General features: G+C 34.2%; 5 protein-coding genes across 7 annotated transcripts in view; 3 read left to right on the top strand and 2 right to left on the bottom strand.

Moving 5' to 3' along the window:
• Nucleotides 1–6,810, top strand: part of spg (dedicator of cytokinesis spg) — a 79,200-nt gene extending 72,390 nt beyond the window's left edge. Inside the window, exons 13-15 of the mRNA XM_014240872.3 lie at nt 51–272; nt 343–579; nt 668–6,810. Coding sequence (XP_014096347.3) covers nt 51–272; nt 343–579; nt 668–2,422 — 2,214 coding nt within the window. The 3' untranslated portion in view covers nt 2,423–6,810. The remainder of the gene's footprint in view (nt 1–50; nt 273–342; nt 580–667) is intronic.
• Nucleotides 6,811–8,069: 1,259 nt separating this feature from the next.
• Nucleotides 8,070–11,592, bottom strand: RPA1 (replication protein A 70). 3 transcript variants are annotated; one of them, XR_004977725.2, is made up of 9 exons: nt 11,393–11,592; nt 11,068–11,309; nt 10,363–11,012; nt 10,193–10,305; nt 9,896–10,122; nt 9,564–9,825; nt 9,285–9,479; nt 8,631–9,225; nt 8,070–8,519 (listed from the first exon to the last, which is right to left on the bottom strand). XR_004977725.2 is itself a non-coding variant. In XM_070105473.1 (8 exons), the coding sequence occupies exons 1-8, from the start codon at nt 11,429–11,431 to the stop codon at nt 9,112–9,114; spliced, it is 1,842 nt and encodes a 613-aa protein (XP_069961574.1). In that variant the 5' UTR covers nt 11,432–11,592; the 3' UTR covers nt 8,070–9,111. The 3 variants fall into 3 exon arrangements, 1 of the variants encoding a protein (XP_069961574.1); XR_004977724.2 differs by having other exon boundaries at nt 8,641–9,225; XM_070105473.1 differs by having other exon boundaries at nt 8,070–9,225.
• Nucleotides 11,593–12,024: 432 nt separating this feature from the next.
• LOC118679709 (pre-mRNA-splicing factor ISY1 homolog) lies at nt 12,025–13,211 on the top strand. Its single transcript, XM_036368802.2, has 4 exons — nt 12,025–12,161; nt 12,231–12,253; nt 12,316–12,476; nt 12,539–13,211. Exons 1-4 carry the CDS (start codon nt 12,159–12,161, stop codon nt 13,183–13,185), a joined length of 834 nt encoding a protein of 277 aa, XP_036224695.1. The 5' UTR covers nt 12,025–12,158; the 3' UTR covers nt 13,186–13,211.
• Nucleotides 13,212–13,541: 330 nt separating this feature from the next.
• Arl8 (ADP-ribosylation factor-like protein 8) lies at nt 13,542–16,724 on the top strand. The gene is made up of 4 exons (XM_014240881.3): nt 13,542–13,805; nt 14,859–15,013; nt 15,077–15,238; nt 15,296–16,724. The coding sequence occupies exons 1-4, from the start codon at nt 13,683–13,685 to the stop codon at nt 15,414–15,416; spliced, it is 561 nt and encodes a 186-aa protein (XP_014096356.1). The 5' UTR covers nt 13,542–13,682; the 3' UTR covers nt 15,417–16,724.
• Nucleotides 16,725–18,979: 2,255 nt separating this feature from the next.
• Nucleotides 18,980–20,675, bottom strand: msb1l. Its single transcript, XM_014240871.3, has 2 exons — nt 20,385–20,675; nt 18,980–20,326 (listed from the first exon to the last, which is right to left on the bottom strand). Exons 1-2 carry the CDS (start codon nt 20,550–20,552, stop codon nt 19,241–19,243), a joined length of 1,254 nt encoding a protein of 417 aa, XP_014096346.3. The 5' UTR covers nt 20,553–20,675; the 3' UTR covers nt 18,980–19,240.
• Between the last annotated feature and the right edge of the window lie 689 nt (nt 20,676–21,364).

The raw sequence follows: 21,364 nt of genomic DNA, 5'->3' as shown, positions 1-21,364 counted from the left end.
ACCCACTATATCCCGTTTGCTGTATATACATTGTAACTGCTCTTTTGCAGATTCTGAAATATTTCGATAAGGGCAAATGTTGGGAGAAGGGCATACCGTTATGCAAAGAATTGGCTGTGCTCTACGAGACACGTCGCTTCGACTATAATAAGCTCAGTGAAATACTTATTTTGGAGGCAAAATTCTTTCAAAACATCTTGACACAGTTGCGGCCGGAGCCGGAGTATTTCCGTGTTGGTTTCTATGGTTTGGGGTTTCCGCTTTTTGTGAGGGTAAGCGTTTTCTTTTTGGTGTTTTATTAATTATAATTTAAGTAATGTATTTTTATTCTTATATTTGCAGAATAAACAGTTTGTATATCGCGGCTTGGAGTACGAACGTATTGGTGCTTTTACACAACGCCTACAAACCGAATTTCCTACAGCACAGATATTGACCAACAACAGTCCACCCGACAACTCGATACTCACTGCACCAGAGCAGTATATACAGATCAGTAATGTACGGCCGGTTGGTGATGCGCAGGCGTTGAAGACGGCAATGGTGCCGGTACCGGAGAAAATTGCTAGATTCTATGAAGTGAGTATATTTATCTTTCTTACAAATTGAGCATTAATTTTTATTCCAAATTGCATGTAAAACCATTATTTTTTATTATCTCTTCAAGGTCAACGACGTCACGCGCTTCATCTATGATCGCCCTATTTATAAGGGTCCAATTGATAAGGATAACGAATTCAAATCGCTTTGGATCGAACGCACCAAACTCGAAATATCCAATCCACTGCCGGGCATCTTACGTTGGTTCGAAGTGAAACACAAGTCAGTGCACGAAATCACACCCGTCGAGTTCGCCTGCGAAACAATGAATAATGTCGGCAAAGAATTGTGGGATCTGATAGTACAGTACCGCAGCGAACCGAAACGTAATATAAATCCGTTCTCAATGCGTTTGCAGGGCATAATCGATGCCAATGTAATGGGCGGTATTAGCAAATATCAAGAGGCGTTTTTCTCCGAACAGTTCCTCAAATCACCACAAGGTCACGGGCAACAAGCGAATGTGCAAAAATTAAAGGCGCTTATATTGGAGCAGATACAAGTGCTGGAGCAAGCCTTAGAACTGCATGGCACACTGGCGCCACCAGGCGTACAACCGCTACACAATCGTTTGCTCGAACGCTTCTCACAGCTGAAACAAAGCCTATCGGGACTGGGTCGTTTGAAGCGTCAACATTCAGAAAGTATAGTTAATACACCACTGCCACCACTTCCAACGGAAAATCGCACTATGAGCCTGGGTAATCCCAATACAAATGCTGGATCCTCAAATTATTATGGTGTGTACGAGCATGATGATATTTACACGCGGCCAGGTGACACACTGCGTCCAGTTGAAACTGCAAATGCATTACTTATAAATAATTCATACCAAATGTTAAGCAATGAGAGCATGAGCTCAGCGGAAATTACGCGTGACAAAGTGCCACCGGTGCCGAATCGACCACGTTCACAAAACTTCATGGGTAGCATGGATGGACCAGAGGTGCCACCCAAACGTAATACGAATCAGCCGGGATCACCAAGCGCGCCACCGCTACCACCGCGTGGCATAACACCCGACAAACGCGCTTCAAATCCAATTACAATAAATGATTTCACGAGTAGCCAATACCCTACCGCTGGCTCCATGCCTCGTCGCCCACTATCGGCTCACCATCAACAGCAGCAACAGCAACATGAGCACGGTCAAAAGTATTCTGTCGTGGATATAAGTTTTGACGATCCCGAAGCTGATCAACCACCACACTCTCTAACGAGTGTTGGCGAGACGCAACAATTGAATGTGGTCGGTTATGGCCCAAATGATTTTCGTGATTCCGGCATTTCAACGACAAGTTCACACGAGCTGAATAACTTGAATAATCTAAGCGAAGAGTCATCAAGTAATTCCCTAAGCACCGTGCATCATCGCGATCACTGTCGCATGGCATCGAATGGCAGCCTCGACAGCGCCTACACGATCAACGCAACACTCAATATAAATCAACGTGAAAACTCCGCGAATTCCTTTGATATCGAAGATCTGCCAATGCCGCCGCCACCACCTATACCACCCAAGTCATTGAATATTGTTCAGAACACGACGGATTCCTCTTCACTCGACGATCAGCATTCGCCATTACCCAAAGCAAGTCAAAATCAAAATCATACCACAATTAACAATCATACACACGCACATCTACCACCTCATCCACATCATTTGCAACAAAATTGCAATCATAATCATAGCAATACGAATCGCCAGACGAACGGCATCAACACGCTCAACGACGGTTATACGACACCCAAAGCGCATGACGCCGGCAGCGTCGAGAATGCTACCGCCAAGGAAACGCACAATGATGGCGGCACTTTTTGAGTTGCAATATGTCGCTGCCATCAACCGGTACTGAGACCCATTGCGCCACTACCGCCGCCCTCTGGTACAACGACTGAGACCGAAACTGAGACTTCATCAACTACAACAACAACACCAACGCCTTCACCAACACCAACACCACCATCACCACCGCCGTTACCGCTGCCCTTGCTCCGCACACATACCACACACATTGCGCACACCGCCGGCCAAACCTTACGCCGGCGGCCATGCGAAATTACAATACCAAGTGCCAGCACAAACGCAAGCAAAGCTGCCACCACGGTCGCCACCTCATTACCGCTACCCACATGCACAAATCCATTGCATGCATCATCATCATACATACATCAGCACTACCATCATTTCAATAGCGTTCATTATTGTCATGACTGCCTCTCCTCACCCTCACCACCACCACCACTACCATCACTACTAGCGACATCATCATCAGTAGTTGCTGCTACCATAACTGAGCAGGCAGTGGTGCATGCATCCTCGTCTATGTCCTCATTGGCGACACCACCCCCCTTGCCACCACTATTACCGCTTCCAAAGCCATTGGCCCAAATTCAAGATGCGTCGTCTGCGCCTTTACTGGAACATTGTTCCTGTGGCTTGACGTTCACCGTGGAACCGGAGCCTGTCTACGAATTGTCGCCGCGTGCGGTACACTTTGAATCCCCCATACAGTCCACCCTATACGGCAGCCAAAGTGTATATAGTAGTAGTAGTAATGTGTATGAGTACGAACAGTCGACAACAAACGATTCAAGTGAAGATTATGTGAGCAAAGTGCAAACTCAAACCACACATATTCATGCACACTGTTGCCAACACGCGCAGAACAACGCGCATGCGCAAACTGAATTCGACTATGAACAGCGATGATGATGTTGATGGTACTGAGACGAGACGCATGTAATGCTCATTGTTTTGTTGCAAATCAAATTGTAATTCAAATATTCTAACTATAATCGATACCAAACCAAATTACGCCAAACGGCATTTAGATATATATATATATACATACAACAAACATATATGCAAATGAATTGGAATATACTAATCATATATTGTAAGACACTAAGATGAAGCGCAACACGTTTACAGTTACTAGTTGCGAACGCGCGAGCAACTTTTACTAATGTTGTACTTTAGCAGTAACGGATGAATAACTTTAATTATAATTGCGTTCGCATGTCGAAAATTTGTAAAATATATATGTATGTAGGTAACCCAAAGTCTTCTAAGTAAATACACACATACATGCATATGCATTGGAATTTTATAATATTAAAGTAGTTATTATGAAAAAATGTTTATTTGATTTTTTTTTTTTAATCGTCTTTAACCTCAAATAATATCTCATAATTAGCTTAGTTAGGTACTCATATACACATAATATAGCAACAACATTTATCACAACATCTTTTATCGCGGCAGAAAACCTGCCTACAATAACTTTGAGGAATGTTTTCGACAGTAATGTAACTGGAACAGACCCGAACTTTTATCTTCAGTTCTTTGCACGATATTAGCCCGCGTCTATTCCGTTATTTAAATCCAACTCTCATAGAAACGCTGAACTTATTACCGTTTACTCGTTTAAAAAGTAACATTGAAAAACTACCCAAATAGTGGTATAACTTCTAAAATAGTGTTAAATAATACTTCGGTTTTCTTTCAACTTGTTTCCACGATCACTTTGTAATAGTATTATAAAAATTTTTTTTTTTGTTATTTTTCCATTAATTTGAAATTAGTAAATAAGTGCATAAAAATGTGCGGTTCTTGTAGACATTACATAGTCAAAAAATTTATTTTTCTAGAAAAGTTGGAACTTCGTGGACCCTACTGGGAAACTTTTCAGAAGCACAGCACATTGAATCATTTTGTTACTGCATAATTCGATAGTATATACTTTGAAAAATAAATAAATATTAAATGTAATTTTAGCGGTCCAAAAGGAATGTCATAATAACTTTTTTTTTAATCTTAGGTCATTGTATTATATATGCAGTATGTAGTACTGTTACAAAAAATAAGTGATAATTTTAAGGGCAAAGTGCAAAATGGGAAACATGATATATTGAACATTATGATAGATTTGAATACGATCATAAATACATTTTAAAACACATTTTTTTTATAAATATTCCTGGATTTCAAATTGTACTAGTGTCATAGGAAAAGCTTATTGTAACGGTTGTCTCTCGGAAGATAAATGTCAAATCACTGACAGTATAATCTGTATGATTGTTTTATTTATACTCTAATTTTAAAAAAATATATATTTATTGTGCGCGGTAAGTTTTCAAGCACAGTCGGTAGGATTTTATTGTAGTGATCACGTACGAATTCAAACTTATAATTTATTTTAAAATTTAACAGATTTTCAGAATGACAGGTCATTTCCATTAGTTAGTCAGCTTATCAGTTGTAGGGCGAAGGTTTATATTTTATTTACTATCTCTATGTCAAACATTTTGTAGAAACCAGAATTGAACCAACTGCAATCATACACACATATGTCAGCCTTCTTTGTCGCTAATATTTTACGTTAAGTGGTTTATGAGAAATAGTTTTATGTAGTAATTTTACAAACAAATATTGGGAAAGTGGAATTTTTGAAAAGAGCTTAGGTTTGAGTTTGGCTTGATATTGAGTCTGCTGAAAGTACATATATACAATTATAAACCTGGCTGTTGCTGTTGCCATCGCTATAAAATGTCCTAATAGTAGATCATAGGCGGGCGAAATGGGAAAATTAGCTCCCGTTCCCACGACAGTCGGGTCTACGTAACCGGAACGGACCCGGATTTATTCCGGCCAAGGACTGTCAACTTGGCAGAATTCTGTCGCTACAACAACAGAAAATTAGTTCCAAATATTTTTTGTTGTAAATTACAAAAAAAATCTCAGTTACAATATTGATCTAAAAACATAAGTTTTTACCTGTACTAACGGTAAATAATATTTTAAATGTACAAAGAAAACACGCAAACACAAAATAGCGCTGAGCAAGAAAATTAAAAAGAACTTTTGAAAAAAAAAATTATATTCAAAAACTAAAATCCCTAACAAACAAAAAACAAACCCGCAACGAATATTGAAATGATTAAACGAATATTTCACTTATGATATTACATTTTTGAAAACCCACAAAAGTGCATAAATACATACAAACACACAAAACACGCAAAAAGTAACTAATCGAAGCGCAAGAAATACTAACTGCCATAGAATTGCGAAAAGCGAATTGAACTTTATACATATACATATGTATTTACTAAATACTAATTACATAGGTACATGAGTACATATCTATGTACATACTTCCAATCTACGTGGTTACATTCAATTATAAAACTAGCCTGATGATATTAATGTGAATTGTGACAACAACAAAACTAAATAAATAAACAGAAAAAAGCATAAATATTACATACATACATACATATGTATGTACATAGACTTGTGCATAAATGTTGAAATTTAAAGTTGTGAGTAAAGCAAATTATTGCGATAACGAAATCAAAGTTCTTCTAACAATTAAGCAAAGACAACAAATCAAAAAAAGTTAAAAACAGAAAAACCAAATCAAAAAGTAAAAACGAAAAACTTGCTAAAAAAACAAGTTGAAACGTAATCAAAACACCAATCAACACATTTTATATAACCAATAATAAAGTCAATACATATATATTATATATTAACTTTAATTAGCATATATAATAGCAAACTATTGAAAGATGACGACAAAATATTGTTAAATGGCAATGCGAGTATCTCACTAAGCAATTGCGAGTGCGCAATATACATGAAATGTGCATACATACAGACATGCATGCGCGTACATTTGTATTTACATATGCTATTTATATATACACTGATATGTAACATGTAAGTCATGCTGCAAAATTATTGTAAATGCAAAAACTTCCATTTTTCCATAAATAAAATGTATGCCCACTTGGCAACATTGTAATTTAAACGGATTTACCAAAAATGGCTTAAGCTAAATTTATACTTTTTTATGCAAATAAGTTTACAGTACTCTTTAGAGGTTATCTTACTTGTTGTAATTTGTATATTATTCACTTTTAGAACTTCTTGATTGATATTTCTATATACGCTGACCGACTAGTCATGAGTCTTCGATACAAAAAATAATTGCAAAATCTCAAATTATGATTGTTTCTAAATACATATATTAAAAATTATTAAATATATATTAAATATTATATATTAAATATTTTTTTTTTAATTTAAAATAAGTGTAAAGCTGTATTATTATTTAAAACTGTGTGTATTTAGGTTATTTAACGTATATTTGTATGTAAATATATATCCCCAAATTAAAATATAGTATAATCGAACGAAAACATTTTGTTTGTATGTTGTGGGGGATATTGGTTATACGTGGCGTGCTCAAAGAGTTCAAAGTAAAGTGACTTGACGTTTTTCAAAAAAAAAGTTTTTTAATTAATAATATAAGTATGATTCATTCAACTTAATCTTCCGCAGTTGAAATCAGGGTTGCACATAATACATTAAAAAAAGTAATTCAATTAACATTTGAATTTGATTTTTTTTTTGTATTTTGTAATCGAAAAATCTGAATGAAAGATATTTCTTAAATTTTTAATCCCTAGTACCAGATTGACTACAAAAAAACAATTTAATCCCATATACCGGAATGAAAAATAAAAAAAAATAAAATTTAAAACCAAAAAAACTTTAAAAATTTAAAAGTAAAAAAAAATTATTTTTAATCCGTTTTTCGGGTTTTAAATTAATTTTTTTATTTAACAAAATCAAATAATTTAATCCCAAGCTTATAATTAACAAGAAAAAATGTTAACTTCGGTTGCGCCAAAGCTATAATACCCTTCACAAATAAAAAAGCCCCTTACAAGAACTTGATTCCGAACGTTCAATTTGTATGGCAGCTATATGATATAGTGATCTGATCTGACCAATTTCTGTGGAGAATAATTTGTTGCCTTAAGCAATAACTCTTGCCTAATTTCGTGAAGATACCTCGTCAAAAAAAAATTTTTTCCATGCAAGAGCTTTACTCCGATCGTTCAGTTAATATGGCAGCTATATGCTATAGTCATCCGATCTATACAATTTCTTCGGTGATTAGATCAATGCTTTAAATAATAATACACGCCAAATTTCATGAAGATACCTCGTCAAATGAAAGAGTTTTACATACAAACACTTGATTTCGATTATTCAGTTTGTATGGCAGCTATATGCTATAGTGGTCCGATATCGGCTGTTCCGACAAAGAGAGCAGCTTCTTGGTAAGAAAAAGACTTGTTCGAAATTTCAGATCGATATCTCAAAAACTGAGGGACTAGTTCGCGTATATACAGACGGACGGCCGGACAGACGGACATGGCTAAATCAACTCAGCTCGTCACGCTGATCATTTATATATTTACGTTATATGGTCTCCGCCGTTTCCTTCTGGGTGTTACAAACTTCGTGGCAAACTTAATATACCCTGTTCAGGGTATAAAAATTTAAAAATTAAACTTTTTAGAATTTAGATGCTTTTGCGTTTGCGTATTTCGCGGTCTATCATTTTATCTCTTGAAAAGAAAAGATTATTTTCAAAAATGCCGGCATATTTTAGTTCTTCTTGCCATATTTATATTTAATTGCTTTTAATTATAGTGTTTGAGTTAGAAATATGTAATTCCTTCTTTTTTCTCGTTCTTTTTTATCTTAAATAAATAAAATATACTGCAAATTATAACCTAATACTTAAAATTAAAAACATTATTTTTAATCCCAAACATTTTGGAAATAGAAAATATGAAATAAAAATTTAATATTTAATTCTGATTTGAGAAAAAATGGGTTTGAAAGATTTGTCTCCTTGATTCTTTGTTGTTGTTGATGTAGTGACAAAAAAACGTTTCACAAAATTTTTTGAGAAAGGTTGCTCGGTTGATAGTCCTTGGCCGAACAAAAAACAGGATCCGTTTCGCTTACGTAAACCCGACTGTAGTTTTGGGATTATTCCTCCTACTCAAGCGGCTGCAAGGCGTCGAAGTACATCACACCACCTACATTTCTATGGAGGCGAGATCGATATTGAAGTTATTAGTAGGACAAAATCTTTCAAATTCATTTTTGGTAGGGGTATAAGCTTTCTTTTGTTAAACTAACTTTGGAAGACAACTACTTCATCATACTTATCATTTATCGCTGGTCATTCATGAAGAATCCGAAATGTGGAAAATCGTTTAAACATGAAAAGTCGAGAGAATTAGTCTAATTTTTCTTCTTTCGCCTTTCATCCATTTGACGCTCGATCTTGCCTGCGTTGAAACCCTGCATCACGAACTAACTTCGAACTCTTCCCGACAAAGATACGGTAATGCATTTATTGATTGATTTAAGTTGATCGTAAGTCATTATGTCAAAATATGAACGTTCCGCACGGACCCGAATTTTTATGCTGCCAACTTGGCACCTTTCCTCGTAATTTCGAGAAGGAATATTTTTTGTCGATACAACACCAAAAACGGATGATGTTGCAACTGTAATCACCCAATACTAATTATTTTCTAAACAGATCCATTTAACTTAAATTCATTTTTGTATTAGAAAAGTGCTTTAGGAATAAAAAAAAAGTATGTATTAATATTTAACATGAAGCTAAATTAATTTTTGTTAATGCCAGTTAACTCTTTAAGATTGTTTATTAAATATTTATTATACTCCTTGTAATCCAACGGTGCGACAGATTGTACTGTCAGCTTATTACGTTGCATATCCTGAAAAAATTATGTAATTAAAAAAACCTGAGTAATAATAAAAACAGCGCTGTGCTTACACCAAACTGTTCCATTTTGCTGCGCAATTTAAATATGTACGAATTGAAGTTGATAGAGGAGAGAACCTCTTCACCTTCTGGTGGATTATTTTCGAGTAGATCGCCGATTTCCTGTGCCGAACGCTTCAACAGTTGTTCACCCACTTCGCTGAAGCAAGTGACCCAACGATTTGATGTCCAATCGCCAATGCTCATCTGACAGGGGGAAAGCAAAACATTTTACACATACATATGAACAATAATAAAATATGCAACACTGGCATAATTAAATTAACTTACATTAATTAATAGTCTGTATTTGAAGTTGGGAAAGACGGCATTACAACGCTCACAACGATAATGACCGTTATTTTCGTCGATAACCTTTTTGTTGCAATCCGCTTGCGGGCAAGCCTTGTAGAATGCATTCTGACATTTAACTATATGTACAACAGCTTTGCATTGAAAATAATCTGGCTTGTCGCCAGCGCCTAAATTTCGACTGCGTGCCTCATGAAACGTTAACCACTCGGTGCTAAAACCCCCGCCAGCACCACCGGTTCTAAATTTTATGGATTACATCATATAAGAAAAAACAAAATAATTTTAAGTAATTTTCTCAAACAACAAACCTGGTGGAAATCATATTTGAAATGTGTTCCCCGCCACCGTTATCGAACCAGCCACGCAGCTTATGACCTTCCGATATGTCCGGGTTTATTTTCATAACCGATCCATTGCCCATGCTTATACTTTTACCGCCGTTAAATTCAGTCACGCGTACACCTTTGACTAAAATCACTGGCTGCACGTAGCCATCGAAGTTAACAGCATCCTCGCCCCACAATGTTAAATTCACCTAAAAATTGATTATAGCCACATAGTTACTCACATAATTTTATTAAATTTTTTTCTTGATTTGAGCTTACAGCAGCATTGCTGGAGTCAACCAGTGTCAATTCACGCTTTTTGAATTCCTTATTCGTAGTGCGAGAGGTAAATGTTTGTAATTCCCCAACTTCTTTGCAAATACCAATTGTATCTGGAAAAGAAGTGGGTGCAGTGTATTTTACCAATAGTTTCGCATATTATTACTTACCAATACTTGTACGAGCCTCTAGGTTCACTAACTCAGATATGGGGACCAAATCGTATTTAATTTCTGGTATATCATTGTCATCTTCCTCGCATGCTTGGATTTGTGTTTCGCCAGTTAGTGTCATTTCATAATCATTTTTCAACGTGGTAAACTGTTTATTCGCAGGCTTCAGCTGGCATTTCGATATATAGTAAACACGGTCGACTTCAATTATATCATAAAATTTCTCAGCTTGTTCACGAAACGCTGTTGCGCGTATCTCTCCAGATTCATCCATTAGATCCATACTAAAAAGTTTACCTTCACCCTTTGCATTACTCCAAGTGCGCATTGGACCTTTTGCCGTGACACGCGCTTTAATAACCCATTTATTTTGGTATGGACTTAAGCTGGAGATGGGATGAGTTAATCCCGCGGTCAATGATTGGTTCAATGTGTTATTATTATTGTTGTTGTAAAGAGTAGGCTTAGTATCCGCTTTCTTTGCAACGCTCTTTGCCGAAGGTTTCGTAACAGCACTACTGTTGTTTGCACTCGCTTTATTACTTTGTGCTGCGGCTTCTTCGGTATATGAGACTGGTGTACCTATCTTTTTACCAACTTCAGTCCCCGGATTTAACACACTTAATTCGAGTATTATGAGCACACGCCTTCGAAGAATTTATTTGTTAAAATAAGTTGTAAAACATACGTTCATATACATACTTTCCAGCATCCTTGCCGTTGACAACTGATGTTATGTATTTGTCTACTCGAACTATAGTATATTCCGAGAGTTTACCTTCTGCATGTAAATGATTGAGTTGAGTTGCTAACATGGAATAACTGTTGATAAATTTTCCATCTGAAATTAGTAGACGCAAACGATCGGTTTCACCGCCAGTAATTTTCTTTGTACCCAGAATTTGCAAAACAGGCTTATCTACTTCCTCGCCTCGCATAATGCGCTAAAAAATTAAGTGAATAAAATTATTTACATGTGTATCAATTCATTTTCTTTTATTTCACAATGACCGAACGGAAATTTTACCTCTATAACGCCAGTAGATAAAGGAGCTATGCCCGTCATAGTTTAATATATTTTTCTTTCTTTAATGAACAAAAATTTAACTATAATTAGTTTCAATTGTTTTTTATTTTCCGAAAAATTTCTTAAATATTTATAGTCTTACAAAAATTTACAATATTTTTTGCAACTTCTGTAGAAATTCGCAGACGCTGTCAATCGATTTTAAAACAGGCGGGAATACGCATTTAGTATTCACTATAGAATGTACTAAAAGTTATGAAATGTTCGCATTAAGCAAATTTAAGATTATTATGTTAATATCTAATAGTCATCGAACAAAATTTGTTAAAAGCTTGTCAGTGAATACTAAAAAAAAATTGATTAATTCTAAAACATCTTTATATATGTGGTTAGTTATACATATACATATATTTTTTCCGATTACTCTTGTAAGGCCCATAGCGATATAAGTTAAATTAATAAATGTTGTTAGTTAATCAGTAATAAATTTGATATACTTCATTGGTCGCGCTTAGTGAAAATTCCATAATCAGGGAAATTTTTTTCATGGTTGTCACTGCTACAATAAGAAAAGCCTCTCAGTTAAATGAACTTGTTCATAAACCTAATCTAATATAAAAACATTCTAAACGGTGAACCATATGTTTAAATTTATCGTGAATGGCTGCAAGTGCTGTAGTTAAGAGGAAGGGAATATTTACCGAAAACAAAAGTAAATTTTTATACGAATAAAATTCGATAGACAGTGTTTTTAGAAGTCTTAGAAATGGTAATTATTTATAAATGAATAAATATATCGTTTTCAATTATAATATTAATAACAACTTTTACATTACAGGCACGTAATGCTGAGAAAGCAATGTAAGTATTTTTAATTTTTAACGTGTATGTAAAAATATAATGGACGTCTATTCCGTTGTCAGGACGACATTAGCGCGTTGGCGCGCAGCTAAGGAGGCCGAATCTGGAGAAAAAGATAGACGACCATATCTAGCTTCAGAGTGCACGAGTTTACCAAAATGTGAAAAATATCGCCTAGAGATCATACGCGAAATATCTAAAAAGGTAGCGCAAATACAAAATGGTTAGTTAATGTTTGTAGTTAGAGTAAATGGTAAAGTGATTTTTACGTGTTCAAATTTTTAGCCGGTTTGGGTGAATTTCGAATACGAGATTTGAATGATGAAATAAATAAGTTACTGCGTGAAAAGCGGCATTGGGAAAACCAAATTTCTGCTTTAGGTGGACCTCATTACCGGCGATATGGCCCAAAGATGTTTGACGCAGAAGGACGTGAAGTTCCAGGAAATCGCGGCTATAAATATTTTGGTGCTGCAAAAGATCTACCCGGAGTACGTGAACTATTTGAACAAGAACCACCAGCACCACAACGAAAAACACGTGCTGAGCTGATGAAAGATATAGATGCAGAATATTATGGTTATAGAGATGATGACGACGGGACGTTAATTCCGATGGAGGAGCGCATTGAACGTTTAGCCATACAAAATGCTCTACAAGAATGGAAAGAAAAAATGACCCGTGATGGTCATGTTGACGAAGAAGAAGAAGAGGAAATATATGGTTCATTAAAAACATTCTCTGATGATAACGATGATGACGCTGAAACACGTAAAATAGTATCAAATACAGAAGTTGGAAATGATCCTTTGGAAATGTTAGCCCCGCGCTTCACCGCACATGTACCCGTACCAACGCAAAAAGATATTGAGGAAGCACTTTTGAAGAAACGCAAACAAGAATTGCTTGAAAAATATGTAGGCAGTGAATAAAGTAGTTATGGGTCAAAACTTAATAACTTTGTTATTATTTAAATGGCAAAATATATTTAATTCATCTTGAGATAGTATTTTTTACAACTATAGTTGAATATGCAATTTTGTTCCACTTCATGAGTTTAAAACCTAACCATAGCAGTTTGGTGTAGATTTTGATATGTTAAATTTATTTGTATTCGTATTAATATACTACATAAATATTCCATGATCTATCCCACAAAAGAAATGATAAAATAATACTTTGTTTAGTGGATCCTTGAGGTTTTTATCCCTTTTTTTATAGAGTTGGCATTACTTTTTGGTAAATTTCATGGTTGTCAAACATGGGAGTCTTCTTCTTCTTCTCAAGTAAACAGCGCAGTAGAAGAATAGAAGGAAAAATTTGTCATTTCGCATCTGGTGTAAAGAAAAAAGTGTAATAGTGAAAAAGGCTGCGACAGAGCAATTAATAGTGAAAATTTATATAAATCTATACGAAACCCGTGATCAATATGCTAGCATTAATAAACAGAATACTGGATTGGTTTAAGAGCATTTTCTGGAAAGAAGAAATGGAATTGACGCTGGTTGGATTACAATTTTCAGGCAAAACAACGTTCGTGAATGTTATTGCAGTGAGTATTTTACGATAGTGCGTGTGCGAAATCATTTTCTTAACCACCCACTGTTGTACACTAGCAATTCTAAACACTTAAACATTCGTTAATGTCCACACAAATAATCTACGTTTACAGTGACAACCTAAGACAATCCCATTTTTTCTTTTTCGGCAAGCGAAAAAGATCCCCTATGACCAGCAACTAACGGCACTCCCCACCGAAATTTTTTCATTAAATATGCCTTTACTGCTCATTATAGTATTTGCTGTTGCTTTGCGTCACTGCCCCCATAACTATGGTTATACTTTGCAGCTATCAAACTACAAACATTCGGGCAATTGTTTTGTGATTTGTTTATCTGCTTTTATTGTAATTCACACTTGTACTAATTATGACTGGAGATTAACTTACTACTTAGCTACTGCAAAACAGACAATGTGAAGCTAATGAAATTATTAATATGAAAGACGATTTTAATAGAAATCAATAAACTGTCATCTGATCGCACATGACCCCCTCTCCACTAAAACACAATTGCTTATTTAACACGCCGTTTTATTTGTTGAGTTTAACTTTATTTAATATATATATGCAACTTAAAAAAAAACTCAAAAGAGCTAACAATTTGTCTACATATTAAATGGTATTTAGGAAATCTAATCAAACATTGCATTGGAATACATATGTATAAAATGTATATTGTTATATTTTGTATTGATTTGCAATGTAATATAATCATTGGAATGGTTGCAAATGCTTACAAATAATTAAGTTCATATTCTTAGTTCTATCAGGCGATTGGGGTAATAAACTTTTAAGGTTTGCCAATGACTCATGTAGTGTTGTTACATTTGTTGGTGATAACATAAAGCAGTAAATATAATCCATTGTGTATATGTAGATTTATTTGTATTTAAATACAGTTGCCACTGTTGATCTCAATTACCTACTTACAATGCTGCAAATATTAATGTACGCATGATTGTACGTACGTATATATATATGTACATACATACTAAAGCTGTTAGTTAAATGTACTTGTATAATACTTAATATTTTACTTTCCAGTCTGGACAATTTGCCGAGGATATGATACCGACTGTTGGTTTCAATATGCGTAAAATCACCAAAGGCAATGTTACTATTAAAGTTTGGGATATCGGCGGGCAACCGAGATTCAGATCGATGTGGGAGCGATACTGTCGCGGCGTAAATGCTATTGTGTAAATACTCTATTGATTATTTGTGATTTGTGAAAATATTCTGACAACTGTAACAAAATTTAGATATATGGTGGATGCAGCTGACTTGGATAAAATGGAGGCATCTAGAAATGAATTGCATTCATTGCTAGACAAACCGCAATTAGTGGGTATACCTGTGTTGGTGCTAGGCAATAAACGCGATCTTCCAGGCGCACTTGATGAAACCGGCCTAATTGAGCGAATGTAAGCGTAATTTATACGTTAGAAGCGTGTTAACATATGAATGTTTGAAATTTTCAGGAACTTAGCAAGTATACAAGACAGAGAAATTTGCTGTTACAGCATTTCATGTAAGGAAAAGGACAACATCGACATAACGCTGCAATGGTTGATCGCACACTCAAAAAGCCAAACCCGTTAGAAAATTATGCCTATAGTTTACTAGTGCTGTTGCTGTAGAAAGCAAAATTTATGTGGCGTGAGCATAATTTATAAGACAATGAAAATAACAATTAATAATTAAAACGAACAACAACAAAATGATAAAAAAAAACCTTAGAAACTGCAAAACAATTCGGCATTTTAATTAAACAAAAATAAAAATTCATCGCTACACTTTGTATGAACCAAATGAGATAAATGTGTGCAGGTATGATTTCGCATAATGATACACAATGTATTCGCTTAAAGTGAATTAACAAAATTGAAATTAAGACAAAATTACAACTGTAGAAAACCACAAATTATTATGCTAAAAATACATTTCCAATCGTGCATTTGTGATTAGGAAGCTACACCTTAAAAGCTGTATTCGAACAAATTGAAAAGAGAAAAGTGTGGTGAAAATTGTTTTTGCACGTTTAGCTCATTTAGTACAAAATAACGCAAACAAATTTAAATTCAAAAGTTAATAAAATTTGTAAAATGCAATACAGCAATTTTTTTTGAACATGCACTGAATTTAATATATGTATAATTTTTAGTTTAAAGCTCATTTGTCCACTTCAATGTCTCAATTCTTAAGTTTAGTAAAATCTAAACAAGAATAGTTTTCTAGCGCTCGGTGTGATTATAAAATATTATATACATATATATATATATTATTTACATTTAAATGCTATTTTTAGAAATTTCATTTATATTTACATATGTATATTTATAATTCGAATTATACATTTTCTCTTACGAAAGTTCGCGCGTCTATATTGTTTTTTTTTTTATAACCATAATAAGCGCAAACTGGTGGCTAATAAAATAATATTAACAAATGAAAATAAGCCAGCTATAATCGCAAGACACTGCGAGAAGTGCATTACTACACGTTTGATATCGAAATGTGAAACACAATTATTAAGCATTGTTTATTGTATGTATTTAATCACGTTATAAAAGGAAAACCGAAAGAAAAAACAACTCATGTAAAAAAAACAAACAGCGATCTGCGTTATATTGTTGTCTTTTATTATTTAGCATGTATATGTTTGTGTGTATGTACACGATTTTTTAAACAGTGTGCATATGCTGTTGCCACACACTATGAATTGGTTTAAATAATTTAGTCATCAACATTTCCTACATTTACACAAGAACTCATAGCATAGTGTTTAAAACATAAAAAGTTCTCAAAAGATAGTAATGCTTAGTAATAACAAAAAAAGGTAAACAAAAGTGTAAACAAAACGATTATATATGAACAATTCTAAGTAAAATAAATAACTTTAAACAATAACTCACTTTTTTCCACTTAATAAAAAAAAAAACTAATAATTTACTAACTTATGAAAAAGAAATATTTTTAACAGCGGGTGTCAAGAGTTTCTAATTTTGTTTTGTTTTTGTTTGTCAACTCGGCAGAATTCTGCCGCTACAACAACAACAACAGTTTCTAATTTTTATATCCTGAACAGAGTACATTAAGCTACCCACGAATTTTGTAACATCCTCAAAGAAATGTCGCAGGCCCTATGAAATATATACATAAATGATAATGATCGATCTGAAATTTTATACACGTCTTTTTCTCCTCAACAAATTGCTCACTTACTGGAACCGCCGATATCGAATCACTATAGCATATGGCTGACATTATAACTTAACATTTTGTATGGAAACCTTTTTTATTTGACAAGAATTCTTTAAGAAATTTGGCATGGATTATTTTTCAAGGTAACGATACAATCTCCAAAGAAATTGCTCAGATCGGAGTGAGTTATTGTACTACAGCATATACATATATAACTGAACTTTCAAAGGCAAGATTGTGTAGGGAAACTTTTATAACGTTTTTTCTTCTCTTCTGAAATTATGCCGCTGCTTTATAGAATTTATTAAATTTTATTTATTTACCATCTATCTGTTTTTATTCAGTTGAATATTAATTTATTCCAAGGCATGTGATATCTTCCTTGATTTATTAGTTTTTCACGTGTTTTTTACTGGGTTTTTATAAGAATGTATAATGTAGAATTTGTTTAGACAGGCAGTTAGCATTAAACCTCTTCGTTCAACGACGTGCTGCATTCTAATTAGAGGATCATAAATTCAAATAATTGTATAAAAATTAGCTAAAATAATAAATATTTAAGTTTTAATTATCTAAATATTAATACTTTATAGTTTGATATACTAGTTTATAATTTTTTTTTACTTTCATAATTTTTTGTTACTAATCTTATTTTACTTTAAAAATACATTGATGCCCTTGCAAGACAAAAAAACCTTTTTTGTGATTTTTTAAGAATTCACACGTACAGAATTTAATGTACTTTAATAATCAGTGATTTAGTTTGAAAACTTTTTGATTTCTTCCAAAACAAAAACTGGTAGTTTTGTGTAAAAAAATTCACAATTAATTTTATCTCCAAATTATTATTTCTTCGATCAAAACGTCACAAAGATAACTATAAGTCGCGATAGAGTTTCAAGAAGATCTGTCGAGTCGTTTTGAAGAAATGTTTCTCACCGACTCTGAAAACAGTGTTTCGAGAAAAACGCGTTTAAAGTTTTGGGTGCGTGCGGATTACAAGAGTTACAAAATTCTCACAAATTCGCTCATATCTCCAAAACTATTTGCCAAATCAACTTAAACCTTTCGGATAATATTTTCAAATATTCGACATACCATATAGGCAAGAAAAAAACCCGTCTTGTTGAAATTGTTCAGTGGATAACCTCTGAACGCGCAACCATTATTTAAGCCGTTTATATAAAACATAAATGTAAAAAGCATTACTGTGGATGCAAATACATAAGCATGTTTTGTGAAAGTCACTTCTATGCCACCCATATAGTGCAATGTCTGCCAATATGTGTAAATTCAGGAAGCCAACATCTTTTTGACACAAACTGAGGTGCATTTACAACAGCCTTGCCTATGACATGTCTTTAAATCACTAATTATGTATGCAGGTAGCAGTGTTGCCTCTGCCTAATTCTAGGAAATATTGAGCTGCACATACACTCACACAAACTCACCGGTTGTTGCTATGTTCCGAGGCATCGGGATACGGTGGGCGATTTGTTTGTGTGCATAACTTTGACTGAGTTGAGCTCATAAATATTTTTCTAATGTTTAATGAAGGAATTTAGGTGTAAGGCTTTTCCGTTCTGTATATGATTATAATAAATATGGTATATTCATGTACATTTATTGATTTTAAATTCTACTACTCATTCCTATTTATTGGGCAGTTTCATTTAATCTTTGTAACGAAGCGCGTGTCATTTCTTCACAACATTAAGAATGTGCATGTATACGATTTGTTAAATGTGCAGCATACGCACTTGTTTAAATGCGATGAGCATATATTAAGAGCCAAGGAAGAATATCTACCTAGACTTATTGGCTAGCAAGCATTTTCAATACGAAATTTCTTATACTAATACTAATACGAAGTACTTATTTGCTATTTTACAATCGTCGTGATTGCGGCGATAAAAATAATGTTTTCCCCATCTTCTACTTTAAAAATGTAATCATGAGTATTAAATTTAACTTTTTTATTAGGTAAATGTGTAGAAAGAAAGGTATGATTCAGTTACAAGAACCTTTCATAATTGAAACACACAAAAATCTTATAAAATATGCCATTATAAGCGAAATCTCAGCCTTAACATTTATATTTGACAATAAGCTAGGTAAGTGCAACATAAATAAACATATATATGTGGATATGTAAAAATTGTTAATTATAGTTTACTTTGCAGAAGTAATTAAATGAACTACTTAAACCACTGAGTGCATAGCTAATTGGCCAATGAGTCGATGTGAATTTTGTTAGATATACTCTCATCATTGGTATATTCCAAACGAGATTTAACCATGTTATTTTTTTCCGTTAGTCTTGAATGAAATTCATTACTATTTTTGATACAGCTAAGCGGTGTTCTCTTTATGCCATTTTCACGTGACTCCTTTTGTTTTAATTTAAGCGATTTCATATTCTTAGGACCATTTTCCGAATTTTCAGAAACTAAACGCTGTGGCGACATTTGCAATTCTTTTGTAATACGGCGTGTGGTTAATGGAATTTTTTCATTAGCGCGTGTGCGACGCATACGTTTATGAGTAATTTTTCTAAAGAGTTGACCTTGCCGATCGGCTTTGTTTGCTTCCACCGCAGTCTTTTGATTATTTGTTGAGCAAATACTGTTATCACTCATATCAAGCGAGAGTGTTGCTAATATGCTTTCCAACAGAACGCTTTCGGTAGTTTCATCGTCATCATCGTTAAACATTATAGGTGTTCGGTCAACACCAAATGTGGGCGAACGTGGATCAATCTCATCTTGTATGATTTTTGGTGAGCGTTGTAGTAAAACTGGCTTAGGTATTAAAACATCTTCTATTTTAGTTGATGAATTTTCTTTACAGGAAACAGAACACTCAGCAACTTCTTCAATAGTTTCTATTTTTGTTTCATCATCTTCATAAGTATTATTTTTAGGTGCAAAATCTATGCTATTACTCATTTTATCAATTGCATAATTGAATTCTTCTACGGAAACAACTGAATTTATATATTCTGCTTTTTTGGTGGAAGGCAATTCTACGTCATATTTTGATTTTAGATGCTCTGATGTGATAGGTAGTGCTTGAGTGCCGGCAAATAAATCAGCAAATGTATCATCTAGATTTAATATTTTATCTTGCGAGTCGTCAAAAGAGATCGGTGTGCGATTGAATTGATAACCTGGTGAACGTGGATCGGTTAAGTTGTTGGAAAATCCTTTGAAAATTCTTTTACGTAGTTGGGCTACTGCACTTTCGGAATCGCGATTTACTTCCATTCGTTGTATACAGGCGTTGGTTTGATTTTTCGTCGAAAAGATCTAGAAAAAAAGTGACACAATTATATACTTAAATATATTATTAACCGCTAATACTTACATTAATAGGAGTTCTGCACATATTTGGCGAACGAGGGTCTTGTTCATCGCTAATTTCCTCAAATTCAAACGTATTTTCCATGACAATCGGTACACACGATGTACTAGTTGGAACTATAGGTGTCTCTGGCAAATAAGTGCCCTCAATTTTCGTTTGTTTAGAGCCCATTATAAATTTGTTTAACAAATTAGCTCTGCTTATTTATATTTATCGTCGATGAAATGCAATTTATCAAAATATAGCGCGGCTTTTTGGTTTTTTAAATTATAATGGCGGTTGTATTAAGGCGAAGTTGGCTGCAATTTTTTAAAAGAACAGATGTTAACCTAATGCTGCCTGATCGTTTGTTTGCGACATGTTTTATCTTTATGACTATTTGTGTGGCTGTATAACAGTTTATGATCTACCAACATACTCATGTGTAAGTCCATAGACGTTACAGGTAGCCATAATAAGTAAGATAAGACAAGTGTGAATATAATGTAACGGATTTCTCGATAAATAATACACCGTCTAATTCACTCTTAAGTGCGATCACTAGATTATTAGATAAAAGTTTTAATTCAATGGCCATAGACTTATCTTTATTTCTAATCCAAACAACTCAACACTTATTACTCGTTATTCGAGTTTACAATTTATTGGTTATAAAATAGCTCAATTGCTCCTTACACGGTAACCCTCTGATTAGAACTTTGCTGCTCAATCCGGCTGAACTTATATACATAGTAGATCTTTAACAAAACTTTGAGCATTTTATTTAAGAACCGCTCCAACGGCTGCACCCACTATCAATTTGCCATTGCAGTGAAATGCTCTGCAGCGATATCAGCTGTAAGATTGGCGGCGTTAGGTAAATTTCCCACAAAAACCTTTGGGCGTGGCTAGATCTGGTTGAGAAGATTTCAAATCACATTAAAATATGGTTCCACCTGCGAAACTCTCAACATCTACACTATCGGATCAGAAATGGCTGATGG

The sequence above is a fragment of the Bactrocera oleae genome, chromosome 2, assembly GCF_042242935.1.
Source record: "Bactrocera oleae isolate idBacOlea1 chromosome 2, idBacOlea1, whole genome shotgun sequence".
Classification (NCBI taxonomy): domain Eukaryota; kingdom Metazoa; phylum Arthropoda; class Insecta; order Diptera; family Tephritidae; genus Bactrocera; species Bactrocera oleae.
Note: the sequence above shows the minus strand (reverse complement) of the source record. Positions and strands in the feature narration are given on the sequence as shown.

Coding starts and splice junctions, on each gene's coding strand:
- RPA1 (XM_070105473.1), bottom strand. CDS start 11,431: ATGACGGGCATAGCTCCTTTATCTACTGGCGTTATAGAG. Junction 10,306..10,362: donor AGAGGCTCGTACAAGTATTG/GTAAGTAATAAT, acceptor CTTCTTTTCCAG/ATACAATTGGTATTTGCAAA. Junction 9,226..9,284: donor GCAAAATGGAACAGTTTGGT/GTAAGCACAGCG, acceptor TAATTTTTTCAG/GATATGCAACGTAATAAGCT.
- Arl8 (XM_014240881.3), top strand. CDS start 13,683: ATGCTAGCATTAATAAACAGAATACTGGATTGGTTTAAGAGCATTTTC. Junction 13,806..14,858: donor CGTTCGTGAATGTTATTGCA/GTGAGTATTTTA, acceptor TTTACTTTCCAG/TCTGGACAATTTGCCGAGGA. Junction 15,014..15,076: donor CGCGGCGTAAATGCTATTGT/GTAAATACTCTA, acceptor AACAAAATTTAG/ATATATGGTGGATGCAGCTG.
- msb1l (XM_014240871.3), bottom strand. CDS start 20,552: ATGGGCTCTAAACAAACGAAAATTGAGGGCACTTATTTGCCAGAGACA. Junction 20,327..20,384: donor TGTGCAGAACTCCTATTAAT/GTAAGTATTAGC, acceptor CTTTTTTTCTAG/ATCTTTTCGACGAAAAATCA.
- LOC118679709 (XM_036368802.2), top strand. Junction 12,254..12,315: donor CGTAATGCTGAGAAAGCAAT/GTAAGTATTTTT, acceptor TTCCGTTGTCAG/GACGACATTAGCGCGTTGGC. Junction 12,477..12,538: donor GGTAGCGCAAATACAAAATG/GTTAGTTAATGT, acceptor TCAAATTTTTAG/CCGGTTTGGGTGAATTTCGA.